This window comes from Phyllostomus discolor, chromosome 3 (assembly GCF_004126475.2).
Source record: "Phyllostomus discolor isolate MPI-MPIP mPhyDis1 chromosome 3, mPhyDis1.pri.v3, whole genome shotgun sequence".
NCBI lineage: Eukaryota > Metazoa > Chordata > Mammalia > Chiroptera > Phyllostomidae > Phyllostomus > Phyllostomus discolor.
The window spans coordinates 10,574,457-10,598,587 of NC_040905.2; the positions used below are offsets into that span (position 1 = coordinate 10,574,457).

Genomic DNA, 24,131 nt, shown 5'->3' on the forward strand with positions numbered 1-24,131 from the left:
GAGAACTTTGTAAATCTCCAATATACTCAAAAAATTCAATTGTGTGTATTTGACAGCCAAAGCTTTAACTCAATTTTGTGTTAAGACCCCAAAAGTCATATTTGAGAAATCTACTTTTTGAATACTTTGGTTTATATATCTAAAGGTTAAGGCTTATGAGTTATATCAGCATTTGGCTTATATTAACTAAAACATTGAAACTTAGAATATATGGAAAATTCTTAAACACGGCAATTCATCTGCAACCATCATCTGTGACACAGCCTTACTACTATTGTGTGTCTACCTCCTAATGCTCACTCTAAATAGGATCCCCAAATATTTACACTTCAAGGTTCCCTAGGAACATGCTTGCTTTCTATAAAGACCACCTTCTTTATGCCTGATGTTCAATTTGCTTCGAGTAATAGGATGCATTTACTCCAACTCTAAACTTAAATCTCTATTATAACATTTATAAGCAAATTACTGAACCCTTCTGAGCCTCAGTTTTCTTTACCTACAAAATAGGTATAAAATATTTAATCAGCAGAGTTTTTGTAAGAATTAAATTATGACAAGCATCATTACATGTTAGGCTCATGGCATTCAAAATTGGCTTTTTTACCCACATTCTTTATTCTTTAGTATTCTATATGCTAACTGGTATTTTACTTTTTAATAAATCATATTGTTTTCACAGCCACCTCAAATCATTTGCTGATAAAACAAACTCCAAGGGGGGAAAACCCAATCTAGTTTTGTCCCACAAAATTCACAGTTAAAAAAAAGTATTACCATTATTGACATCACTAGAAAGAAATTGAAGCATACAAGGAATAAACTATAGTTTCTTTTTATATCAAAATGTACTCTTGAAAATGTGTTTGGCACAGTGCTAAATCATATATAGTTAATACTAAATATTGCAGGATACAATAAAACCCTGGAGTTAACTGTTTACACCCTCTTATGGGAATGAAAATAATAGATACCAATTATTCAGAAGTCAGCCTATACAAACTGTATAAACAATATTTTATGTTTTGCTTTGAAAACCAGTGATATAATAAATTTTACATAAAAAACTGAAAAATAATATAAATGGATTTAAACAGATCTTTACAATAAGAAATTCAAATGGAAACAGACAAGTAACAAAGAGAAGTAAAAAAATTTATTGCAGTATTCGCTCCACCAGATTGCCTGGGGATCCCTTTTCTTGTATTGTTTTCAGGGTGACCTAATACATCAAAATCTACATTTACAAAAACTCCTTCTGCAGATAGGTCATAGATACTGCATGCTTTTTTTTTTCAACAGAATAAATTATATATCCAGGAGATTCTGCCATTTTACAGCCTGGAAAAAACAATGCTTCCCTGGAAACTGGGCTAAGCTAAAGAAAGCCATCCGCTGCTAGGTTAAACTCCAAGAACACTTTATTAAGAACATTAACAGACTAATTTCCAACATTCACTTGTTTATTTTTTAAACAGAAAGTTTCTTCCAAGATATAAACAATTTTTGTTAAACTATAATACAGTGGGAGTAAAAATGAACTGAGAATCTGTTTCTGCTGCACAACAGCGAAGGGAGCTCCCACAAAAATGTTTGCCCAACATTTCCTTCTTTTGTTCCTGCATCCCAGGTTCCATTCTTACTCTCTTCATAAAACTGATTTTTTTTTGCCAGAAGGTTGATATTTCAAGTTTTTCTGCCTTAAAAAAATTCCTGTAAATTTGGCTGCATATACAAATTCATTAGCTGGAAGTCCCATCCTTGGCGGCATACAGGGATCGTAAAGTCTGAACAACTTTATTAGTCAGCTTATTAGCACTCGTTAGAGCAATTTTTTTGTAAATAATGTCTGACTCTTTAATAGTGTCTACCCAAGGCACCAGTTTGCGGCCATCACGGCGCTTAGCCTCAGTCCAGGAGCCACTGTAGGAGCCTGCCATCCACTGAACACTGAAGCCACTGCTGGTTTTCTGTACTACTCTTGCAATTTGTGGTCGATCTTTGTACTTTGGACAGCAAATAGCGATGACATCCATGACGTCAACACTTTCATTCATCTGTGCTGCCAACTCCGTAGAGTCTGAATTTCGTTTTGACCTTCTCAATGACTAAAACATTGGGAGGGGGGAAAAAAGACCAAGTGTTATACAAAATAATTTTAGTGAAATTATTGTTTTTATTGCTTTTAATCCCTTGACGCCGGGAGTTGGGATTTCCCAGCACACTTCCATTGCCGGCAATGAGGCGCACTGTGACCGCCAGCGCCAAGGGGTTAACATATACTTGTAAAACCATAAAACTCTTAATTTGTACCCGTGTCTTTACTCTTATTGATATATAAAATTATATATACATATGAACCATAAAGCTACATAAACCTTAGCAACAATAAAAAGAATAACACACATTAATACAATCCAAAGAAAAATTAATACCCCTTTATGCTGAATAAATCTCATTTCTGTTTTTTCTTTTTTATTGTCTTTTAAACTTTCTACAAAAGGATGTATAAATGGTTAAGTAGAGAATCTCTATCTACAAAATGTTTTCTCTCATAAGTATTACATTACTTGATGTACATTTAAAAGACTGACATATATAAGCACATAAAAATCATTTTACGTAATACGCTGCGAAATACGTTGACTCCTCCTCCGCCTCACCCCTGAAGTGCCTCCTCCTCTATCCTCCCCATCACTTTCATCATCTTCTGTCTCTGCCGCTGCATTATTTTTAGGGCTGCCTCCGCCAAGCAGCGAGGTAATTGCTTTGTTCCGAGCATTTGTGCTAGCCGACACCTCCCCTTCTTCTTCTTCTTCATCAGGGTCCAGATGTTCCATAAGAAGTTTGAACTACAAAGAATAGACACTAATTTAGAATTTTAAGTAAATATTTTAAATAAGATTGTTAAATCCCTAAGTACATTATTTTCTTTTAAATTTTCTTTCCTAAATTTAATTTGGCGTGGGTGAAATACACTTTAGCTATTGTCCAAGTCAGGGGCTAGCAAACATATTCTGTAAACAGCCAGGGAGTAAATATTTTTGGCTTTGGAGGCTAAAAAGTCTCTCTCACAGCTATATGATTCAACCATCGTGCTGTGAAAGGAGAGAATACACAAATGAATGGGCATGGATGTTTCAACAAAACTATTTACAAAAACAAGCAGCAGGCCAGATTTGCCCCGTAAGTCAGAGGTTGCTGATCCTGGTCTAAGCGATCAAGCAACCAAGTGATTAATAAATAACAACATTTAAAAATTTTCTGCCCTCTTTGTTTTCTGCCAAGATAATACCGGAGTAATAAGCAAAAAATGTTTAAGAATTTTAAATGAGAACTAAAGTAATTTTCAACTTTAGAGTTTAAGAATTACAGTCTATGAATAACATGAAAACCATTGTGTAGGTTTCATTCTGGGTAAAAAAATCATTATTAGTTATGTTCAGCTACTTGCTTCAAGTAGATTCAAATAAAAACTTTATTTTTAAAAACAGTCTCTAAAAACATTTTTAAACATTAAAATTTTTTATTGTGGAGAAATATACAGAATAGAAAATTTACCATTTGAAGTGTTCAATTCATTGGCATTAAGTATATTCACAATGTTGTGCAACCATTACATCATCATTTCTAAAACTTTTTCCATAACTTTTTCATTCTGTAATCCATTCAATAACTCCTCATTCTGCCTTCCCGTAAACCCTGGTACACTTTATTTGATTTTGTCTTTCCAAATTTATTTTTAAAAGGTTTTATTATTTTTGTAGAGAGAGTAAAGGAGGGAGAAGGAGAGGGAGAGAAATACGGTATGTGAGAGAGACACTGATTGGTTGCCTCTCACACCCCACCAACCAGGGTGAGTGGCAACCCAGGCATGTGCACCAATTGGGAATTGAACCAGTGACCTTTCGGTTTGCAGAATGATGCCCAACCCACTAAGCCACACTAGTTAGCTTGGGCCTCTACTCTGTTTTTGTGTCTCTATAAATTTGTCTATTCCATGAATTTCAAAGATTTTATTTATTTTTAGAGAGAGTAGAAGGGAGGAAGAAGGAGAAGTAGAGAAATATCAGTGTATGAGAGAAACATTGGTAGGTTGTGTCTTGGCCCGCAACCTAGGCACGTGGCCTGACCAGGAATCGAACCACAATCCTTTGGTTTGCAGGCCAGCACTCAATCCACTAAGTCACACTAGCCAGGGATATTCTTAAATACATTTTTAAAGCACATTACACACACACACACACACACACTCACATACTTGTTAAGTGAATATACATTAAGAGAAATACAAAAATACACACACACTCAGACTTCTGTAACTAGATAGGAAAACATAGTGATATTGGTTGCCAGAGAGGAGAAAAACAGAATGGCTAAAGGGGGTAGGAGGATGACTTTTCATGGTTTTTCTTCTTATGAAAATTATACCATGTAGTAATCCACTGAATTTAAAAATATATATAAATGGGTGTGGCTTTTTCCTAAAACTTGCCTTAAAAACTTTCATTTTTGCTAAAATAAAATTAGTGGTAAGATGACATTTTTTAAGAAAAAATAATTAGGATGCAATAGTTATATGGATTAAATGGGAAAGCAAGCTTAAAGTAATTCCTTAAAACCAGACCAAAAAAGAAAAAAATAATCTTGGTAGTTTATGAAGCTTACCTTCAAGGTCAAGAAGGATAGCTAACTCCCTCCCAAAATGTTTTATAAAAAAGCCATGATTAGAAGAAAATATATTTTGGTTTTACTACTCACGTCTAGATACTGTTTTACTATACTCCTTTTCACATCTTCAGTGATTTTGGAATTAGCCATATCACTCCGCAGGAAGTCCAGTGTTTGTTTGGGATGAAAATGAACTCCTGTTTTTCGGTTTATCGCTTTATCATACACTTTTGCAGATTCAGATGGAGAGTACTTCTGAATTTTACTGTTTTGGGAAAACAAAACCATTAACTAAAATATTTTCAGGCTTTTACATTTAAACTGCTTCTAAATTTATTTACTAATAAAATTTTTTCATACAAATTTTAATCAGTAAGCTTGTACACGAAATAAATATAATTTAGCAAACAAAAGTGAAGGTGTAAGGGTGAAGATGAAAAAGAATAATGTTCTCATTTCCGTCAGTATTTACTTGAATAGAAGCATCATTTAAATGAGTTTCTCATACCTACTTTTTAATGCGATGATTGTGATTATAAGATAGTTTTAGTGTAATTACTCAGTACCACCTAGCTAGTTTACCTCCTTCTCCCTTTTTGCCCACTCCCTCCAACTATTTATTCCCTACACAGCAGCCAGAATGATTACGAATCTGTTTCATAGCCATTAACAACTCTGCTTAAAAATTCCTTAGCAGTGCCCCAAGACCTTATTGCTAAATTACTTTGCCAACATTTAACATCAAAATATTTCTCATAAAAAATTGGGTTATATAGCTTTTCTTGAGCAAGTGGAAGCTGTGGGCCACATTGTGTCCACTCTCTTCTGTGGCAACAGCTGATGACCATCTGAATAATACCTGAGCCCTTTAGATGAAACATGCTCTACTGAGTTGGCCAAAAAGTTCACATAGTTTTTTTTCTATAAGAGACATATTTGTCATTTTCACCAATAACTTTACTGATTTGGATATTTTATGTATGCCAGCTCTCTTCCACGTGGTAGAACATTGATTGTTCTCAATGTCTCGGTCTACCTGACTATGGGGCATTGTCCAGTGAGAAATCTATAGCACAAAACTTAGCCAACAACTTTTAACACATTAATTTAGTCATGGCACCTTCTCCACATACTGCCCACGTGTTTTTTTTTGCATTTCAGTTGAGTTTTCACCTTTCTTGAAATGAAGCATAATATACCAAAAATGTTGTTTATTTTCTTCCATCTTCAATATTGAAATGACTACACAAAAATTCATCCATTTTGACGAATGTTTTTATAATGCATGCTAATACAACAACAATACAAAGTAACAAAATTATTTCAAATGAAGTTAAACTAAGCGCTACTAGAGTCATCTTATGGAAAAAAAATCCAAGAAACTTTTTGGCCAACTCAGTATTATACAGCACAATATTATACAGCAATAAAAAGAAACTCCTTTTTAAAAATGAATATTTTTAATATTAAAGTAAGCATTCAATCAAAACAGGGTTTCATATTTCTTAATTATTTGAACAAAATTTATTCTCTTCCTGCTTATGTAACCTTACCTATCAGAAAATCCACAGAGATTCTTCAAATGTTGTTTTAACATTAGAAGCAATAAAATACCCTGGGAGACATTTGCAAACTCAATTAAGGGAGCTGAATTTTCTGGCAAACATTTCATCACCGAATTTATATCATCTTCTGAATCTGAGTCTGAATCTGAATCTACACGTTTCCGTGACTTCCGGGGCCTGGAAACTTCTTCTTCACTCTCACTTGACTCATTCTCCTTACTAGGTGATGATTTTCTCTCTTTCCGTTTGTCTTTTACCATAGACTGCAAAAAAGGGAAATTATTCTATTAAAAAAAAACAATAAAAATGTCACAAATACACACATGCTCCATTCAATAGTTTCCAAAAGCATCCTCATGTCAATGTTTTATGTAATGAAACCTTTTGCCTTTCCATAAATGACTGGAAGTCTAACCCTTGGGGGAAATACTAGGTTCCAAGACTAGGTAAAATCATATATAATATCCTCTCCATAACCACCCCAACCCCTTTTGAAATATCATTCAAAGGGAAACAATTTCCTTATAGAAAAGTAATGAAATAAATTAACTAAAAAAGTATTAATTTGGTATATAAATAAGCCAATATAGATGAAAAGGAATAATTATAATTTAACTGGGAGACTACAATAGGTAATTTTTTTAAATACTTAAATTCTGTTTCTTTGTATTTTATGAAACTATTATCTCTTAAAAAGAAGCAAAGTCAGCTGGGTTTAAGAGGGGAAAGACTAGATTACATGCAACTGTTAAACAAAAGGAGAAACATATACAAGTATATGCACAATAATAAGTAAAATAAGATAATACAATGGCTAAAGTTCCTGGGGAATTATTAATTTCTTAAACTTCACTGTGTTTATTAAAACACCTAAGAATTTTGTTAAGAAAGTACTCTTGTCTCAGCAGGTCTACAGTGGGGCCTAAATTTCTACATGTAGTTCTACCCTTTAGGTATTAAAATATATTCCTCATTTACTAGTTTGAAGAAGCTAACTTTTGAGCAACGTGACTGTATAAAATGAGGTCTACTTGTATTGTGAAGTACATGAAAATATTCCAATTAATATAAAAACTTCACTGGGTGCCAACTATGTGCCCAGTGCTTATACCAGGTGCTTTTATAATGAAATCAATTACATTTCCTCCTAAAAAACCATGAAGGAAAGACATTAAGTTCATGACAAACTAAGTTTTCAGCATAAAATACACCAACTTAATTATGATGCTGGTATACAAGGATAAAGAAATCAATGGCTTTATGTACTTCCTGTGTTTCTCAGGAAGCTAGCTATATCTCTAACTAGAGCTCTTCAAGTATACTATTAAGGTCTACAGCATTACCAGATTTGTAGAATTGCAAGTTATTTTAAAGTAGGGTTTAAATGAACATATGAATAGACACCAAACACTTAAAAGTCAGTGCTCGAAGAGAGAAATAGCCCTGGCTGGTGTGGCTCAGTGGACTGAATGTTGGCCTGCAAACTGAAATGTCACCGGTTCAATTCCCAGTTGTGGTACATGCCTGGGTTGCAGGCCAGGTCCCTGGTTGGGGGTGTGCGAGAGGCAACCTATTGATATGTCTGTCATCCGTTGATGTTTCTCTCCCTTTCCCTCTCTCTAAAAATAAATAAATTTTTTTAAAAAGTGAGAGAAATAAAGTGGGGAGGTTTAGCAATTGAACAATCCATATATGTGTAAGTGTATATATATGTAAGTATATGTGGGTGTGTATAGTCCACCCAAATGATCTGAAATAAAATGGTTTTAGGTGTTTCTTAGTTGATATAAAATAGCAACCCACTTCCTCTCCCCAATTAAAGCACTGCCCAGATTTCAGTAAATTCATTTAGAAAGATTTTATATGCCTGTGAAAAGAATAAAGAGAACAATGAGAAACAAAACAGTGAAAATTGCATGTCTGCACTTTGAAAGATACAGATCCATGAAGAATAGTAATGTGTGTAACTTACCTCCTTAAATGACTGCAGTAGGTTACTACCAGAAACTGAAAGTGTAATGTCTATATGATGCATTATAAACAACGGCTCTTCCTGTGTCTGGTATGGAAAACAGGCTAGATTGTCTGCTATATACAAGAGCATATTTACTTCTGTTTTCTGTAAATTAAAAAAAAAATAGGTACACGTTTAGTGAATAATCTCAAAACCTAACCAAAATGCCTTTTTAGAAAAAATATTACTGGACACTTTCACCTCAGTTAATGTTTCACAGAAAGGGGGAGTAAAGACACAGGGCAGTAAGAAAAAGGGAGGGGGAATAGATATTGATTTTATAAAATAATTTTATACCCATTTTAAGAGATTTCATAATGATTTATGCCATAGTACCTCAAGAAATGAAGAGGTGAAATTTTTTAGTGCACCCAACTGGAATTCCCTTTACATTCTTATACAGTATATGGAATCTTCATGATGAATCCATATCACACCAGAAAATATACACACAAATTCATAATTATTTGTCATTGTGTTTCTAAGAGCTTAAACCATATGAAGATCAGTTATACACAGTTACTATACTTCCCTCGAAAACACGTGGTAATTACAGTACTAATATGTGGGTTAAAAAACCCCACAAAATTTATGTACTCATAAAACAGCTGTCAGTTTCCTACGTATATTTAATTTAGAATATCAGAGTCCTTCTGACAGTGCTATTATAGTTTCACACTATAAAAACTCTCAGGTAGGCAAAATTTCAAGAAAAAAATATGGTTACTACTAGTTTGTTTTAAAAAGAAGCAATAGAGACTTTCAGCATGTCATGATCATACCAAACATACACCGAAAGATATATTAACATTTAAATTCCTTTAAAACATTTACACCTTAAAAAAAAGAAAAAATAGCAATGAAAACCCCTTCCCTTCTACAGAAAACCCAATGTAGCAGCAGAGGTACAACAATAATCCCACAGGACAGATAGAATAAACTTAGTATGATATTCATGAGACTCTTACTCTATTTTTTTATTTTTAAATGTGTGTAACACTTAAATGTTCAAGTTAGGGAGATTCATAGAACCCTACATCATATATTGGTTTTAACACTGTAACTTTTATACATATATATTCCTTATATACATATATTTATTTTCCCCCTCCTAAAACTGAAAATATTCAGACTTACTCTGAATAAACCTTTAAAAAAACACTTTGAATATTCTTCAATTTTGACCATAAAAAAGGTCCACACTGCTCCTTCCTTTCAAAAAACAAATTTCTTAAAAAAATAATCCAGAGCTGTTCCTTCTAGGTCCTCCCTACTGTTCTTTAATTAAAATAATCTTTTGTGCCTCCCTGCCTGAGCATTTCTATCCACAAGTATCCCACCCTATTTTTTTTAACTTTGCACTCTCCTTGACTTAACAGCATGAACACTACTACCTCACCCTTTCTTTCCTGAAATCTTCACTCCTCGGTTTTCTCTTGTAAGTTCTTTGACTATTCCTCTTCTATGCTCTTCTCAAGCCAACTCCTTTTGAAATTGCTTCTAGCAACAATTGTATTATTCTTTCAAGTGCTTAGCACAAAAACATCCAGTTATCCTCTGACTGCTCTTCTTCTCAGTTTTATTTATTCCCTCCTCACATTTCTTTCCTTTCCTACTGTCCATTCTTTTCGTTCCTATTGTCCTCACAATAGATTAATTCATTACCTCCAATGTGACCCCAATGCTAAAACATTTGTGTTCCTCACAAAATTTCTTTTATCTTTTTCTACTGTCGCCATAATAGATTAATTAGTATTACCTTCAATGTGAACACAATGTTAAAGTGCTCTTTGGCAATTCCACCGTCTATAAGGGCTCCCATAAACACACGTCACTATGACCTGTGTGTTCCAAATAACAACCTGTTCATTATTTCCCACATACTCTTATCTTTGTACCTTTATTCATGTTTTTATCCTTGTCTCAAATAGTAGATCCGTCTCATCTAGTCTCCCTAAGATTTCAGTAATTTGCTTTTCCTCTGACATCCTTCATTGGAGGAAGCAGCAAGCACTGCGTGATGAGAGCTGGATTTAGCATTTTACATGCCGAGGTGACAGAACACATGCCCATGACATACAGCAGGCAATGAAACCACATGGGGATGCAGCTCAGGAGAGATAAAAAGCTACAGCAGTATCACTGACTCATCACGTGGCACTCAGGGTATGCTAACCTTAGCTATTATTTATTTCCTTTATTTTGTGTCTCTCTCCCCAACTGGAGGGAAGACCCATTAAGGGCAAGAGCACTATTATCATACCATTTTGTACCCTAGTACAGTATCTCACACGAAATGAAAGCTTAATGCTGATGATATAATGGTTGTGGTGGTGATTAAATTATACCCAATTATTTCTGAAGCAAATGTGTATAATATATTCTCTAAGCTCTACGTGGGCACACATCACACCTGTCCTATTTACTACTTTCAGTTCATCCCCTAGTACAATGGCTACCATATAGCAGGTGATGAATAAATATTTGGGTATAATGAATGAATAAATTAAGAGGTAAGCTTAAAGTTAAGGATGACCTGTTTTCTTTGCCACACAATGCCCCTTGTGTGATAGCCCAAAGGAGCAACAGGCGATTACACAAATGAATGTGTGCTCTTCATTAAGGAAGTGAAGCTGAACAAGAAGGGAATGTCAGCAGCCAAAATCCTAGAAGAGTTATTCTAACAATATCTGAGTCTAACAGAAACAAGTAAAATTTCATCTCATCTTTGTTTCTTCCTATCATCTATCTATCTATCTATCTATCTATCTATCATCTATCTAATCTATCCCTCAAAGTGATAGGTTAGTGATACAGTTTATTTAAAGGTATGCTTGAAGGAACTGTTACCAAAGTTTATAGGATACTCAGTATGAAGACACAATTATACTTTACCCCTCACTGTATGTGCTCCCATGTAAAATTTCCTGCTCAATTGTGACTGTATAATTAACACAGAAGACTCAAAGAAACACATTTAATATAGTCACTATTATTTACTAAAACGGCAATATTAAAAAACCTGTGACTACTTTAGGCATAAAATTTACAAAACATTTATTTCCTTAAAATAGTAAGTTTTTGTGCTTACTGCTGTGTCATCAAAGAGGTTGAGTAAGGAGATTAGAAAGGCTCGTCTGTGCTGGCGGTTTCCACGGATCATGGAGTAAAGGTGTGAACACAAAGCACTGGAGGACTCATCTTGTCTGAAACCCCTTACAGGGTCTTTTAGGCATGTGTTGATTGCCTGTTGTACCTGATAAGACATCTTCATACCAGCCACTGCTTTCATCTGAAATCAATAAAAGCCTCATTTTTGCCATGGAAATTAAAAGTCAGATTAAAAATGTACTTTGAGCATTATAGTCTGAGGCTAACTCATTATTTGATTTTCTTATATAAATAATAAGATCATAGAATGCAAGTGCTGGGAGAATATTAGAAATCATCTATTAAAATCTCCTCATTTCCAAAGTGTCGCAGGTTTGATTCCCAGTCAGGTTACATGCTTGGGTTGTAGGCTATGACCCCCAGCAACTGCACATTGATGTTTCTCTCTCTCGCCCTCTATCTCCCTCCCTTCCCTCTCTAAAAATAAATAAATAAATAAAATCTTTTAAAAAATCTCCTCATTTTACAGAAGAAAAAAATTGAGACCCACAAGAGCTACTACTCCAAGGTCCAATAGTAGGGACTAGAACCCATGCATGCCATTGTACCTGCTGGACTACCCATCACCTCTAGCTCAATCTTAAGAGTTAATTTTAAACAAGAATAAATACCTTGGGGGACAAACTTAGTTGCATGTCTAAGTAGGTACTAAGCAAAATATTTTATTCTAATAGGAATATGGGCAGGATGGTTACCAAATAAATGGTTTTTACTAAAGAAAGAGGTTTAAATTTAGGTTATACAATTTAAATATACATACATGAATAAATCCAGCATATTTTTTGTCTATTTCCACAAGCTGCTGATCAGCCTTGTTCCGCATAGCTGGTTCTGGGTCTGTGCCCATAGCAATTAAATATGGTACACACTGGAAATAAAAACACAGGAGTTATAAGAGATCACAGTAGTAAAAGTTCTATGTGTATCTTTACATATGTTAAAACTTGCTGTGTATCTGGGATTATATATATATATAATCCCAGATACACAATATATATATATATATATTGTGTATATATATATATATATATATATATATTGTATATATATATATTGTGTATCTGGGATTGTGTATATATATATAGTTTTATAGGCCTTTAAATGCCACGCTTTAGTGTTCTTTAAAAAATGATTAATCTTCCTTAAATTTAGCTTAAAGCAAAAAAGCACTGGTACATAAGTAAAATACTGATGTGGTGAAATTTAAATAATTTCAGTGTGACTTTAGGATGCTTTAAACATAAAGGGCCTCAACACTAAGAATATCCATTTAAGGCTGTGATATATACTACAAATGTGTTATCCAATACTTTTTCAAGCTCGACTCAATTAGCTATGTAAAGATAAAATAGGGCAGAAAGTAATTTGTCTTCCATACTCAAAACTAGGAAAATATAAATTTCTCTACAAAGCTGATTTTAGATAAAGCTTCAATGACTGGATAGCTAGTACTTTGGTAACAGATTTGGTATCTCAAAGTTTATTATACATCTAAAGTCACAAAACACCACTAGTAAGTTAGGTGAATATGAATCAGATAGCAGTGAGGAAGAAAAAGAACAATAAACAAACAAACAAACAAACAAACCGTTAAAAAAGTAGACATGACACTAACTCAAATGGGTGATCATGAATTAAATTCCAAATCAATGAGAAAAAAAGGCCACTGAAGACTATTGGGTAAACTGGCCAAATCTGAAAACAAAACTACATATTAGATAATAATGTATCAATGTTAAATTTCCTGAATTTGATTATTGCATTATGGTTTTATAAGAGAATGTCCTTATTCTTAGAAAATATATATTAAGGTATTTAGACATAGAGAATAGTGATATTTAAAACTTACCATCAAATTATTCAGAAAAAATATGTATGAAGAGCAAGAGATAAAGCAAACGTGGCAAAAGTCTAACAAATGGTAAATAATAAGTGACGAGTATAGAAGAGTTCATTGCATTACTCCTATACTTTTTTTATAAGTGTGAACTTTAAAAGAAAAATTTTTAAAAAGCAGATATAATAAAAGCACCAACCACCTGAGGCCATTCGGAATATCAGTAAAGTTGTAAGTACCTCAAAAATTCGAGTCTCAACATACCACTGTGCATTTTATTAGGTGATCTTGATGATAACCCTGAGTCATGCAAAACAGCCTAAACATCGTTTAGCACGCTTCATTACTGTGCTTTGTTTCAGGACACAGGGAAGAACAAAGCATATTTACATATAACGTATTTTTTTAAAAGTTCCACAGAAAACAGCCAAAATAAAAAATTTGAAGGGTAACAGGCTTCGGTTATCTAATAATTTCACTTTTGTAGCATATGGCACATTCCTGAACCTATCAGATATACACTACCAATTCAGCATTAACAGTCAGTCCTTAGTATACTAGTATGTCTTTATTACATCACTTAGTCCTCGTATCAATGCTTTGAGGTGTGGGCATATGGTATTACCTCTAATTTATAAGATGAAGGAATTGGGCTCAGATTACATAATTTATTTTCTGTGGATTAAAATCCACCCTGTTTAAGAGTTAGATTTATACTCTTATCACAGTTAACTCTCCTGACATTACATGTTGTTGGTTCTTTGGGATAAGAGTTAATATATATTAAAACAAATCTATCATCCCTACATAGAAAATCATTCCAAGTACATATTCTGCCAATATAAATAGGAAGTTTGTTTAATAGAGACATTATAAATATCTGAGTATTTTGCAGTAATGAGACAACCTACAAGAAGGACTAAAACTTATACTCAAGAGTTTAGGACCAAAAAGAAAAAAAATAACTAAGAGGAATAAAGAACTACTTATTCTCTAATCATAATGTCATCAAATGACAACAAAACTGGTTCTTTTGGTAAGTCCTGCTTACTAAAACATACTCACCTGAACTGGATGAATAAGACCTTGGTTTAGAGTCAATGCAATGACATTTAGGGCAAAGTGGCGTACACTTGACTGGGTGTGAAAAAACGCCTCGAGCACCTGTTTGAGGTAAAGCTGCATGATGGAACTACTCATCCCTGAGGAAACATCACCCATTTCTTTTAAATCTTCCTGTTTTGCAACTTTCTTCCCTACAAAGGTAAACATATTAAGAACATGTACATTAAACTTTACTTAAATACACCAAATCAGACCACAACCAAAAGCACAAATGTTATAGTTAGTGCTCTGGCTTAATGGCTCTTAAATCTTTTTTTTTCTTCTTTTTGAGGGGGCCTCAAAAAGGGACGTCTTGGTAAACCTAATGAGAACTAAATCCCTCTTCTCGCTCAAAATGTAATGCATACACATATATTAAATTTTACGAACTATTTTAGGAATTTATGAATACCCTTAAGCCTAGCTATAGACATAAAGACTCCTTCTGAAGTGAATTCTTTCATCTAACAGACAACAAAATTTAGATATCTGAATTAAAAATGAGTTGAAGTACTCTAAGTATAGCAACACTGTGACATTAAAAAATATATTTCACTTACAGTCTCTATCTGCCTGCTGCATACGTGTATCCTCTTCTTGTAGGTAGGTCTGGAGGTTTTTTAACACTTGTATTTTTAAATTTACTGAGCAGTTCTTATCAGATAAGATATTATTATATAGATTTTTCACCTCTTGCTCAAACATTAGACTTGGATGCTGAATAAAGGCAAATCCTAAAGAAGAGAGAAAAAAAACCCTCTTGATATATTCATATTACAGTTAAATATAGCATTTAATGAAAATGTTGATAAATTACATAAAGAACTCCTTATTTCAAAAATTAAAACTTAAAATGACTGGAAGAATATGCTAGTGGCCTTACCTAGAGAAGTATTAGAGCAGGTACTTCTTTCCCCATGAATTAAAAACAAGAAATTGCATTTCAAAGGAGAATTTCACACAAGAGGAAACCTTGAGGAGGGAGCAGGGCCTAGTGGCTAGGGGAGTGGATTAGGAGACAGGAGTCTTGGATTCTATTCCTGGCTCCACCACTGACTTGTAGTGTGACCTTGGGTGAGTCACATAATCTCTCTGTGCCTCAATTCTCCATCTGTAAAATGGGGACAATAATATTTACCACCCACCTACCTCAAAGGGATGTTTTCAGGATTTAAGAGGTAATGTCTGCAAACATTTTTTAGATCTCTAGCAGAAGGTACTATATTGGCATTATTTAAAAAAATATATTGAAATACATCCATTTGATGAAACAGTAATTCTAAAATAAACCAAGGTGAAAAATATCTTCCATTTATTTCTCATATGGCATTATAATGAAGCCATAAAGCTGAATTCTATAACAAATTAATAAGTAGCAAAATACTATTATGTTTATTTGTATAAAATGCTTATTTATGTAAGATAAAATGAAGATCCTTGATGATACCAAGTATTACTGATGCCAAATAACACTAAACTCAAAGCATAGAGTGATCAAATAACTAGCCCAAGGTCACACAGGATAACTATGGCCCAGGCAAGATGTCTTTCATTAACTGATCTAGAGGCATTATTTTCCCGATACTACTGCTTCTTTAAGTTAAAGTTTACATAGAGTTGACCCTTGAATAACATGGGTTTAAACTACTTGGGTCCTCTTCCACATGCACTTCCACTCCACCCTCCCCAGTAAATATACAGCGGGCCCTCTGTATTCCTGGGTTTCGTATCCCTGAATTCAACCAACAGTATTTTGACCTGCGGTTGGGAATCTGGCTGCGGAGGGCTGACTGTATGCATTGTTCTATGGCATGCCATTTCATATAAGGGACTTGGGCATCCATGGATTTTGGTATCTGTGAGGAGTCCTGCAATCAATCCCCCATGGGGAGTCAAAGGTTATATGTAGCTTTTCAACCATGTGGGGGCAGATGCCCCTAACTTCCATGCTGTTCAAGGGTCAACTGTATTTGTTCTCTCAATTAGATGTAACATTATTAGTTTTATCACTTTATGTAGCTTATGTTCACACCAAATATTCAGAGGTACATATCTGGCATGAAGGTAATACTGCATCAATATAACTTACAAGTGAGTGGTATCTGAATTTTTACTGTATTTGCTATTATATAATTTTCTGAAAGAAAAGGAGGAATGCAATAACAAAATTTAAATTTATTTAAAGAAATATTTAATGAGATTTGAGTAATTTAGAAACTTTTATTACTCATTTTAGTTCAAAAGACTAATGTAAATGATTGTCCATGCATATTAAATTATAAACCTTGTTAATGCTACCAAAATAAAGTTTCAAAGTAAGTTATTGACTTTATTGAGTAGCTTTACATGTATTTGCACAAAACAAAACAAACAATAAAAAACAAAAACTTGGACAGAATACTCTTCTTGTATTGTTTTAAAATGCATTCAATTCAGGTGCTTTAATACTATCTTTTTCATATTTCTTCCATATTCCACTATCTTTTTAGGTAAGTTATAAGCTCTAACCTTCTTCAAGGGTACACATTTACTAAATCAATGTTCCTGGAAAAATAAAATGGGACAGATACACATCCAAACTGTTTCTTTTCGGTTGGTTACCATGTGCTTCTATATGAATAAAAGTCTGTGTAGAATGTCCACTCTCTTAACTAGAAATGGTAGGCACATAAAATGACAAAGCTTTCCAAAAAAAAAAAAAAATATGCAACAACACAAAATTCTTCTAAATCATTTTTCCTTATCAAAGTGCTGTAATGAATATTCTTATGAAATCCTATAAAGTAGAGGAAGGAGACATTATTGTCATCTTTATTTTGTTAATGAAGAAACTGATCAACAGAGGGAGTTACATGACTAGCTCAAGGTCACCTAGGAAGTTACTGGCAGAGCCAGAAATGGAATCCAGTTGTTTTAACCCCCTCTATTCTATATACCAGACCCTACTGTGATTAGAAACATACTTAAATAAATCAACTGATTAGACTCAATGTTTTAACCTCTCAAACAACTAAAACTATAATGAAATTTAGACTTAACTTACCTAGACCAATGATGGCTTTTGTTTGTACTTCTTCATCTGAATGTTTTGTAAAATACATCAATAGTTCAAGTACTTTATCCTTTATGTTAACCTAAGAAGAAAGTATTTTATAAAGAAGAGTAACTTAGCTCAGTTTTCAAATATAAAGGGAAAAAAACCTAAAGCAAACAGTGAGAACTTCCATATGCAAACTTTTCTGAAGAATGAGTCACCAATAGGATAATAAAACAATAAATTTTAGAATAGTGGCATTCAAAATAAAGGTCTGTGACAAAGAAGCTTGTACCAGAATGTAAATAACATATTGCTCCCTCATTAAGAAATTTAAAAATATGTTCAGCTGCTGACTTAAACAGTGTGCCTACTCTTATAAAGCTGATAGAAGTTTGTGCTTACTTGTCTTCTTATAGACCAATAACAAAGAATTCAAAGATCAGAAGCCAGTCTGACAACCATATTTTGAGTAGCACTGTCAGAATGTTCATCAAACCACATTAATACTGCCTTCATCCTGGATCGTGACAGTCGTTTTCCATTCACAGGGTCATCCAGTTCTATTTTATTACAACATACTAAGTAATTAAAATTAAGATCTTTACCTTACTGTTACCCTTAAAATCTTCCAGATCAAAGTCAAAATGCCGACATAGTGCTCCAACAGTGAAAAGTGATCTAAGAAGTGCTGGTTTGTTTGTTAGAAGTGAAGTATTATTTGGATCTTCTTGGTGCTGACTTTTTAATTTTGAAATGGCACCTGATAAAGCAATATTTATTTATAATTAGCACTTAATCCTTGAATTAGTATGTTCAAGTCACAGTTTAATTTTACTAATGGTTCTAAGTATTAAATATGTTTAGAATTACGAGGACACTCCTTAGAACCTAAAAAGTTAAAAAAATTTAAACTTTATTTTACATAGAAGGCAGAAAAGTTATCAACATTTACTGATGAGAAGATACACTTCCGAAGTAATCATATCATGTTATTAGGAGATTACAGAAGATACTAGAAAATGGTAGAGTGGACCATAGAGGACAATCACACCTCTTACAATTCCCCAGATGCTACCTTTATTAGGTGAATTAAAAAGGAGTTGGACACACTGCAGAATCTGGCAGAATAATTTTAAAGCCCAGGCACTGAACTTACCATAGTATCTGTTGAAACAGGCCCATACAAATTTAAAATTTTGTGTCACTTTATTTACAACTGCCCCAAGACAGCTCACACAATGTTGTACTACCTAAAAGATACACAAAAGGTTATTGTTTAGACAAAAGTTAAAGACAAATCAAAACATGCGGTTATCATTTGTGAACTATGTACTTCAATATAATCAATACAGAGATGCTTACAGTCATGCCATATTTGATGATCAGCTTCATTAGATCTTCTTCAATAGTAGCAAGGAAAGTTTCACTTGGATGTTCCATTAGTGGTACCACCAGCTCTAGGATTTTTGCGACATTGCAGATAACCATGAAATCATTTTGAGTCTACAAGGATAAAATTAGTGCTTTATGAATACCAAAATCTAAAAAGAAATTATATACTGTTTTATGTAGTTGGGGATTAAAGCATTCGATATGTAAAATTCCAGTTAAACAAATCACTGGAAAAGAGCTTTAAAGCATGGGGGAAAAGCCTCAGTGTCAGGAACCTGGATTTTAGCTATGCCACTAACATACCATGTGACCTTTGGTCACTTAATCACAATGTTACAGTTATTGTTTTTCCCCCCAAAATGCAATGTAAGTCAATTCTGAACAAAGGTATTTAAATATTAATAGAGAATTTTACCAAGACTGGTACACTTTTTAAGATTAGAATTTTTCAAACTGGGGTAATGTTAACCTACTAGTCCTCAGTTGGGGGTGTGAGTTTGTCCCCCATGGGATGCAGTATCTGGACACATTTTTTGTTGTCACAAAAAGGCTGCAGGAAGGGGTATGAATAGGGCACGTTGCCTAACGTCCTATAATGCCCAGATCAGTTCTTGACAGCACAGAGTGATCCGGCCCTAAATGTCAGTAGGCTGAGAAGCCCTGTGTCAATCCTTTCTATGATAGATGAAAATGTAGTTTCCCTCCCAAAACAGGTACAGACCTTCTTTATTTTAAAATTTAAAATACTATATTAAAATAATTTTTTAATTTTTAAGTTTTAAAGCTTTGATTAAAAAGCTAATACATGTTTAAAAAAATAAGTAAAGCATTTTTAAAAAATATAAAGGCATTGTAGGATTTACAATAAAAAATCTCCCACTTCCATCCTCTAGTCACCCAATCCCCCTACCCTAAATCAGCCAAAGTCACTTGCTTTATTTTTATTTATTATTATTTTTTTTAGTATGGAGTAAGGCTTTCAACATACACTTTTATCTATCAATAAAAATAGCAACAGCCTAAAGATACGTATTTTGGACTCTTTGAACTTATTACCTCATTGGTTAAAAACTTTCCCACCTTACATTCATCCTCGCTTTCAGCATACCCACAGGATTAAGTTAAAAAAAAAATAGGTAAGATGAATACTTCTAAATAACACAGAAGTCCCATCGTCCCCTGTCATCTCACACTCCTACTGCCTTTAATCAATAGGGAATGAGTTAAAGTGGATTTAGGAATGGAAGAGGTTTTGTCAAATAGGATAAATTCATTTGAGAATCACTGCTAAAACTTTACTTTTTAAAACAATATAGTAACATTTTTTGAAACTACTCTCAACATTAGTGGCCTGGAAAATCAATTAAGAAAAGTATTTAAAATCTAGAAGAAAAATTTGAAGAGAGATAGAAATCGTAAAGGAAAAGAACAGGAGAACATAATACTAATAATATTTAAAATGAATATAGCATAAAATGGTTCAATATTTAAAACATTTAGATCGAAGAACATTATTTTTTAATGCTGAGAATGTTTCCTTTTCAAGCAGCCTATTTAAAAAAGAGATTTTATTTATTTTTTTAGACAGAGGGGAGGGGAGGGAGAGAGGGAAGGAGAGGAACATCAATGTGTGTTTGTCACTTGAGTACCCTCTTCTGGGGATCTGGTCGGCAACCTAGGCAGCATGTGCCCTGCCTGGGAACCAAACCAGGGGCCCTTTTGTTCGCAGGCTGGTGCTCAATCTACTGAACCACACCAGCCAGGGCTGAAGAGTGCTTTTTTAATAAGGCTCACAATTCTAAAGTAAAATGGGCAAATGATATGAACAGTTAAATCACAAAAAATCAAGTCCAACTGGTTAATACCATAAAAACTATTCTCAACCTTCTTGGAAATCAGGGAAGGGAAACTGAAGCAACAATAAACTATATCTTTATACCTGTCAGGCTGGCAAAAAGGACAAAAATGATACAGATTGTCATTTCCAAAGAGGCTATACAACATGTCCACCAGCAATCTGGCAGCATCTATTTAAAACCAAAACAATTCTCTTATAATTTAGCAAGTCCATTCCTCAGAATCTATTGGCCGCCCCCAAAACAGCCACCAGTATTTAAAAGCACAGTTGATCCTTTTAACAACTGAGGAGTTAGGGACACCAAACACCGTGCTGTCAAGTCTGCATATAGGTTTTGACTCCCCACAAACTTAACTACAGTTGGCTCCTTACATCTGTGAGTTCAACCAACAGTGGATGGGAATGAGAAAAGACAGTTTTTAATCCGTGGATGGTTGAATAGACAAATGCAAAATCTGCAGAAACTAAGGGCTGGCTCTTTTATTTACTGAAGAAAATCCGTGTATAAGTAGACCCATGAAGTTCAAACTGATGTTCAAGGGTCAACTGTCTATGAATAGAAATGTTTATTAAGAAATTATTTGTAGTAGCTATCAGTAGGAATCATTTTAAATACCTGCAAAAATAAGAAATGGTTAAATAAATCACAGGACATCCATAAAATGGCTACTATGTAGTCACTCAAAAAAAATGAATTACATACATAAGGTCTGTCCAGAAAAAGGCCAGCCACTGTTAATTCAGCCAATGCAGAATTTGTTGGCAAAACATCAAGTCACCTAGGTGACTCAGCCCCTCTACAGCCCAAATTTGGTGCCCTGAGACTTCTGCCTTTCCCCAAAACTAAAATCACCTTTGAAAGGGAAGAGATTTCGGACCATCCATGAGATTCAGGAAAATATGACAGAGTTGCTGATGGCGACTGCAACAAAGGATTTTGCAGAGTGTTTTGAACAATAAAAGAGATGCTGGAAGAACTGTGTGCTGTCCCCAAGTGCTTGCTTTGAAGGGGACTGAGAAGTCATTGCCCTGTGTACAATGTGTCTTGTTTCTTCTTCAGTAAATTTCTCTATTTTTCACAGTACGTGGCTGGATGCTTTCTGGACAGACCTCATATGTATCCCGTAACTTGAGACAGTAAATATGCTTAATAGAAATGTAGATAAGATGACCTGAACTTTTTAAAAACCTGGTCAACCATTTATTTATATGTGTTCACAATTATAGAAACATAAGTAAAGTATGTAGGTTACTATGGGTTGCTTATCCTAAAACTAGTAGGAATTAGATGGTGGTAGGATATAAAAAACAAATTGAGAAAGGCATTTTTCATATGTAAGATAGGCTTATAGTAGTCCCCCTTAACTATGGTTTTGCTTTCCATGGTTTTAATCAGCTGGGGTCAACCCAAGAACATGAAATAGAAAATTCTAGAAACAAACAATACAAAAGTTTTAAATAGCATGCTGCTCAAGTAGTGTGATGAAATCTTGTGCTGTCCTGCTCCATCTTGTCCAGGACATGGATCATTCCTTTGTCCAACATACACGTCCTGTCTATTAGTCACTTAGACATCTTGATTAATCAGATCGACTCTCCCAGGATTGCAGTGCTTATGTTCAAGTAACCCTTATTTTACTTAGTAATGGCCTTAAAGTACAAGAGTAGTGATGCCGACAATTCAGAAATGCCAAAGAAAAGCCATAAAGTGTTTCTTTTACATGGGAAGGTCTGTATGCATAGGAAAAAGTACAGTATACATAGGGTTTGCTACTATCTGTGGTTTCAGATATGGGTATGTGTGTGTGTGTGTGTGTGTGTCTTAAAACATATCCTCTGCAAATGCAGGGGACTACTGTATATAAAGCTTGTATTTGTGTGTGTGTGTGTATACATATGCATAAAAACTTGTACAACGTGTTTTCAGAGTAATCTTGCTTTCAAAAATATTGGTGTGCCATGGGCAGGTAGCTCAGTTGCTTACAGTCTCATCCCAATATGCTAAAGTTGTGGGTTCAATCCCCAGGCAGGTCATATACAAGAACCAACCAATAAACATATAAACAATTAAAACAACAAATCAATCTCCCTCCCTCCCTCCTTTTCCTCTCTAAAAATCAATACAAATTTTAAAAAAATGTCAGTGTTAAGTCTATTTGTACAAGTTACATTACAGTCCACACTCTAGAGGCAAAGAGAGATACAGCTGAATTCTAGCTTTGGGACTGGTTAGCTGTGTAATACCAGGCAAGTTATTTATATTCTCAACGATTAAGTTTCTTTATCTATAAAAGATATAATAATGGTACTTATTTCACAAAGTAAATGAGAATGTATGCAACATTCTTCACAGTGCTTGGCATTATGCTCAATAAATATTGGCTATTATCACTAGCCATTATTTATTTCTGCATGTAATATAAAGCCCTAAAGATAAAATTAGGGTCTGAGAAGTATTATATATATGTTGTTTTATATATTTATCTTCTGCTATTTTCCTCAGTTCAGTTCTTAACATTTCTCAGGGCATCCTGAGATTTTTCACTTAGAACTTACCAATTTAATTTAGAGCTAAAACAAACAAACAAACAAACAAACCTCCAACGATAGCAAAACAAATTTACTAGAGAAAATAGTTAAAATTAGCTCATTAGGAACACTAAAAAAACAGTAAGTTGAAAAACTATTTACATTTTACTTTTTTAAAAGACTTTGTTTTTAGAGAGGAGAAGGGGGGGAGAAAGAGAGGGAAAGCAATATGGATGTCAGAAACATCCATCGGTTGGTTGCCTCTCACGTGCACCCTGACTGGGAAGGAACCACAACCCAAACATGTGCCCTGACTGGATTTTGAACCAGCGAACTTTTGCTTTGCGGGACAACGTCCAAGCAACTGAGGCATACCAGTCAGGGCAAAACTATTTATATTTTAAAGTTTTCAAAGTATTTTAAAATTTGGTGTTTGAATAAGCCACTTAACTAACCATGCTGTCATACAAATTGCTGGAATATATTACTTGAGCAATGTTTTATTTAATTTTCACATTGGATTTTAGGAAACCATATGTATAATATTAATTTAAAACAACAGTCTAATATTTCTGACATAATACTAGGTTTTCCATATTCAATATACTGGTGTGTTATAAAAACAAATGCTTCAAGTATACTAAAACTGACAAATGAAAAACAAATTTAGGACCCAAAAAGACAGTAAGTTTCTTAATGGCAGGAGTTCTGCCTCTTTCACCTTCGAGGTCTCAGCAAGAGTTACAACATTTAGTAAGCATATACTAAGGATTTGGCCTGGGAAGCTTAAAGAGAAATGGTGCCTGAAATTTATTTATCATATATTGGAAAAATAATGTTTGTAGATAACCTGCCATAAATATCAGAACAAAAATTTGAATACATGACACAGTTGCCCTGTCAGTGAAAATAAGTGTCAGGTGAGAATGCGAATGACACACATTAAGTTCTAA

General features: G+C 34.0%; 1 protein-coding gene across 4 annotated transcripts in view; it reads right to left on the bottom strand.

Annotated features, from left to right (window-relative positions):
• Positions 1-1,134: 1,134 nt before the first annotated feature.
• NIPBL (NIPBL cohesin loading factor) overlaps positions 1,135-24,131 on the bottom strand; it is a 186,834-nt gene continuing 163,837 nt past the window's right edge. For 2 of the 4 annotated variants that reach the window (XM_036020205.1, XM_036020203.1), the window contains 13 exons: positions 18,762-18,902; positions 18,556-18,649; positions 18,005-18,159; positions 17,406-17,496; positions 14,923-15,096; positions 14,324-14,514; positions 12,182-12,289; positions 11,342-11,542; positions 8,209-8,355; positions 6,225-6,499; positions 4,762-4,936; positions 2,664-2,852; positions 1,287-2,108 (listed from right to left, as the gene is read on the bottom strand). In XM_036020205.1, coding sequence (XP_035876098.1) covers positions 1,743-2,108; positions 2,664-2,852; positions 4,762-4,936; positions 6,225-6,499; positions 8,209-8,355; positions 11,342-11,542; positions 12,182-12,289; positions 14,324-14,514; positions 14,923-15,096; positions 17,406-17,496; positions 18,005-18,159; positions 18,556-18,649; positions 18,762-18,902 — 2,307 coding nt within the window. In that variant the 3' untranslated portion in view covers positions 1,287-1,742. Of the gene's footprint in view, positions 2,109-2,622; positions 2,853-4,761; positions 4,937-6,224; positions 6,500-8,208; positions 8,356-11,341; positions 11,543-12,181; positions 12,290-14,323; positions 14,515-14,922; positions 15,097-17,405; positions 17,497-18,004; positions 18,160-18,555; positions 18,650-18,761; positions 18,903-24,131 lie in introns of all 4 variants that reach the window. The other 2 variants (XM_036020202.1, XM_036020204.1) reach the window with 2 other exon arrangements.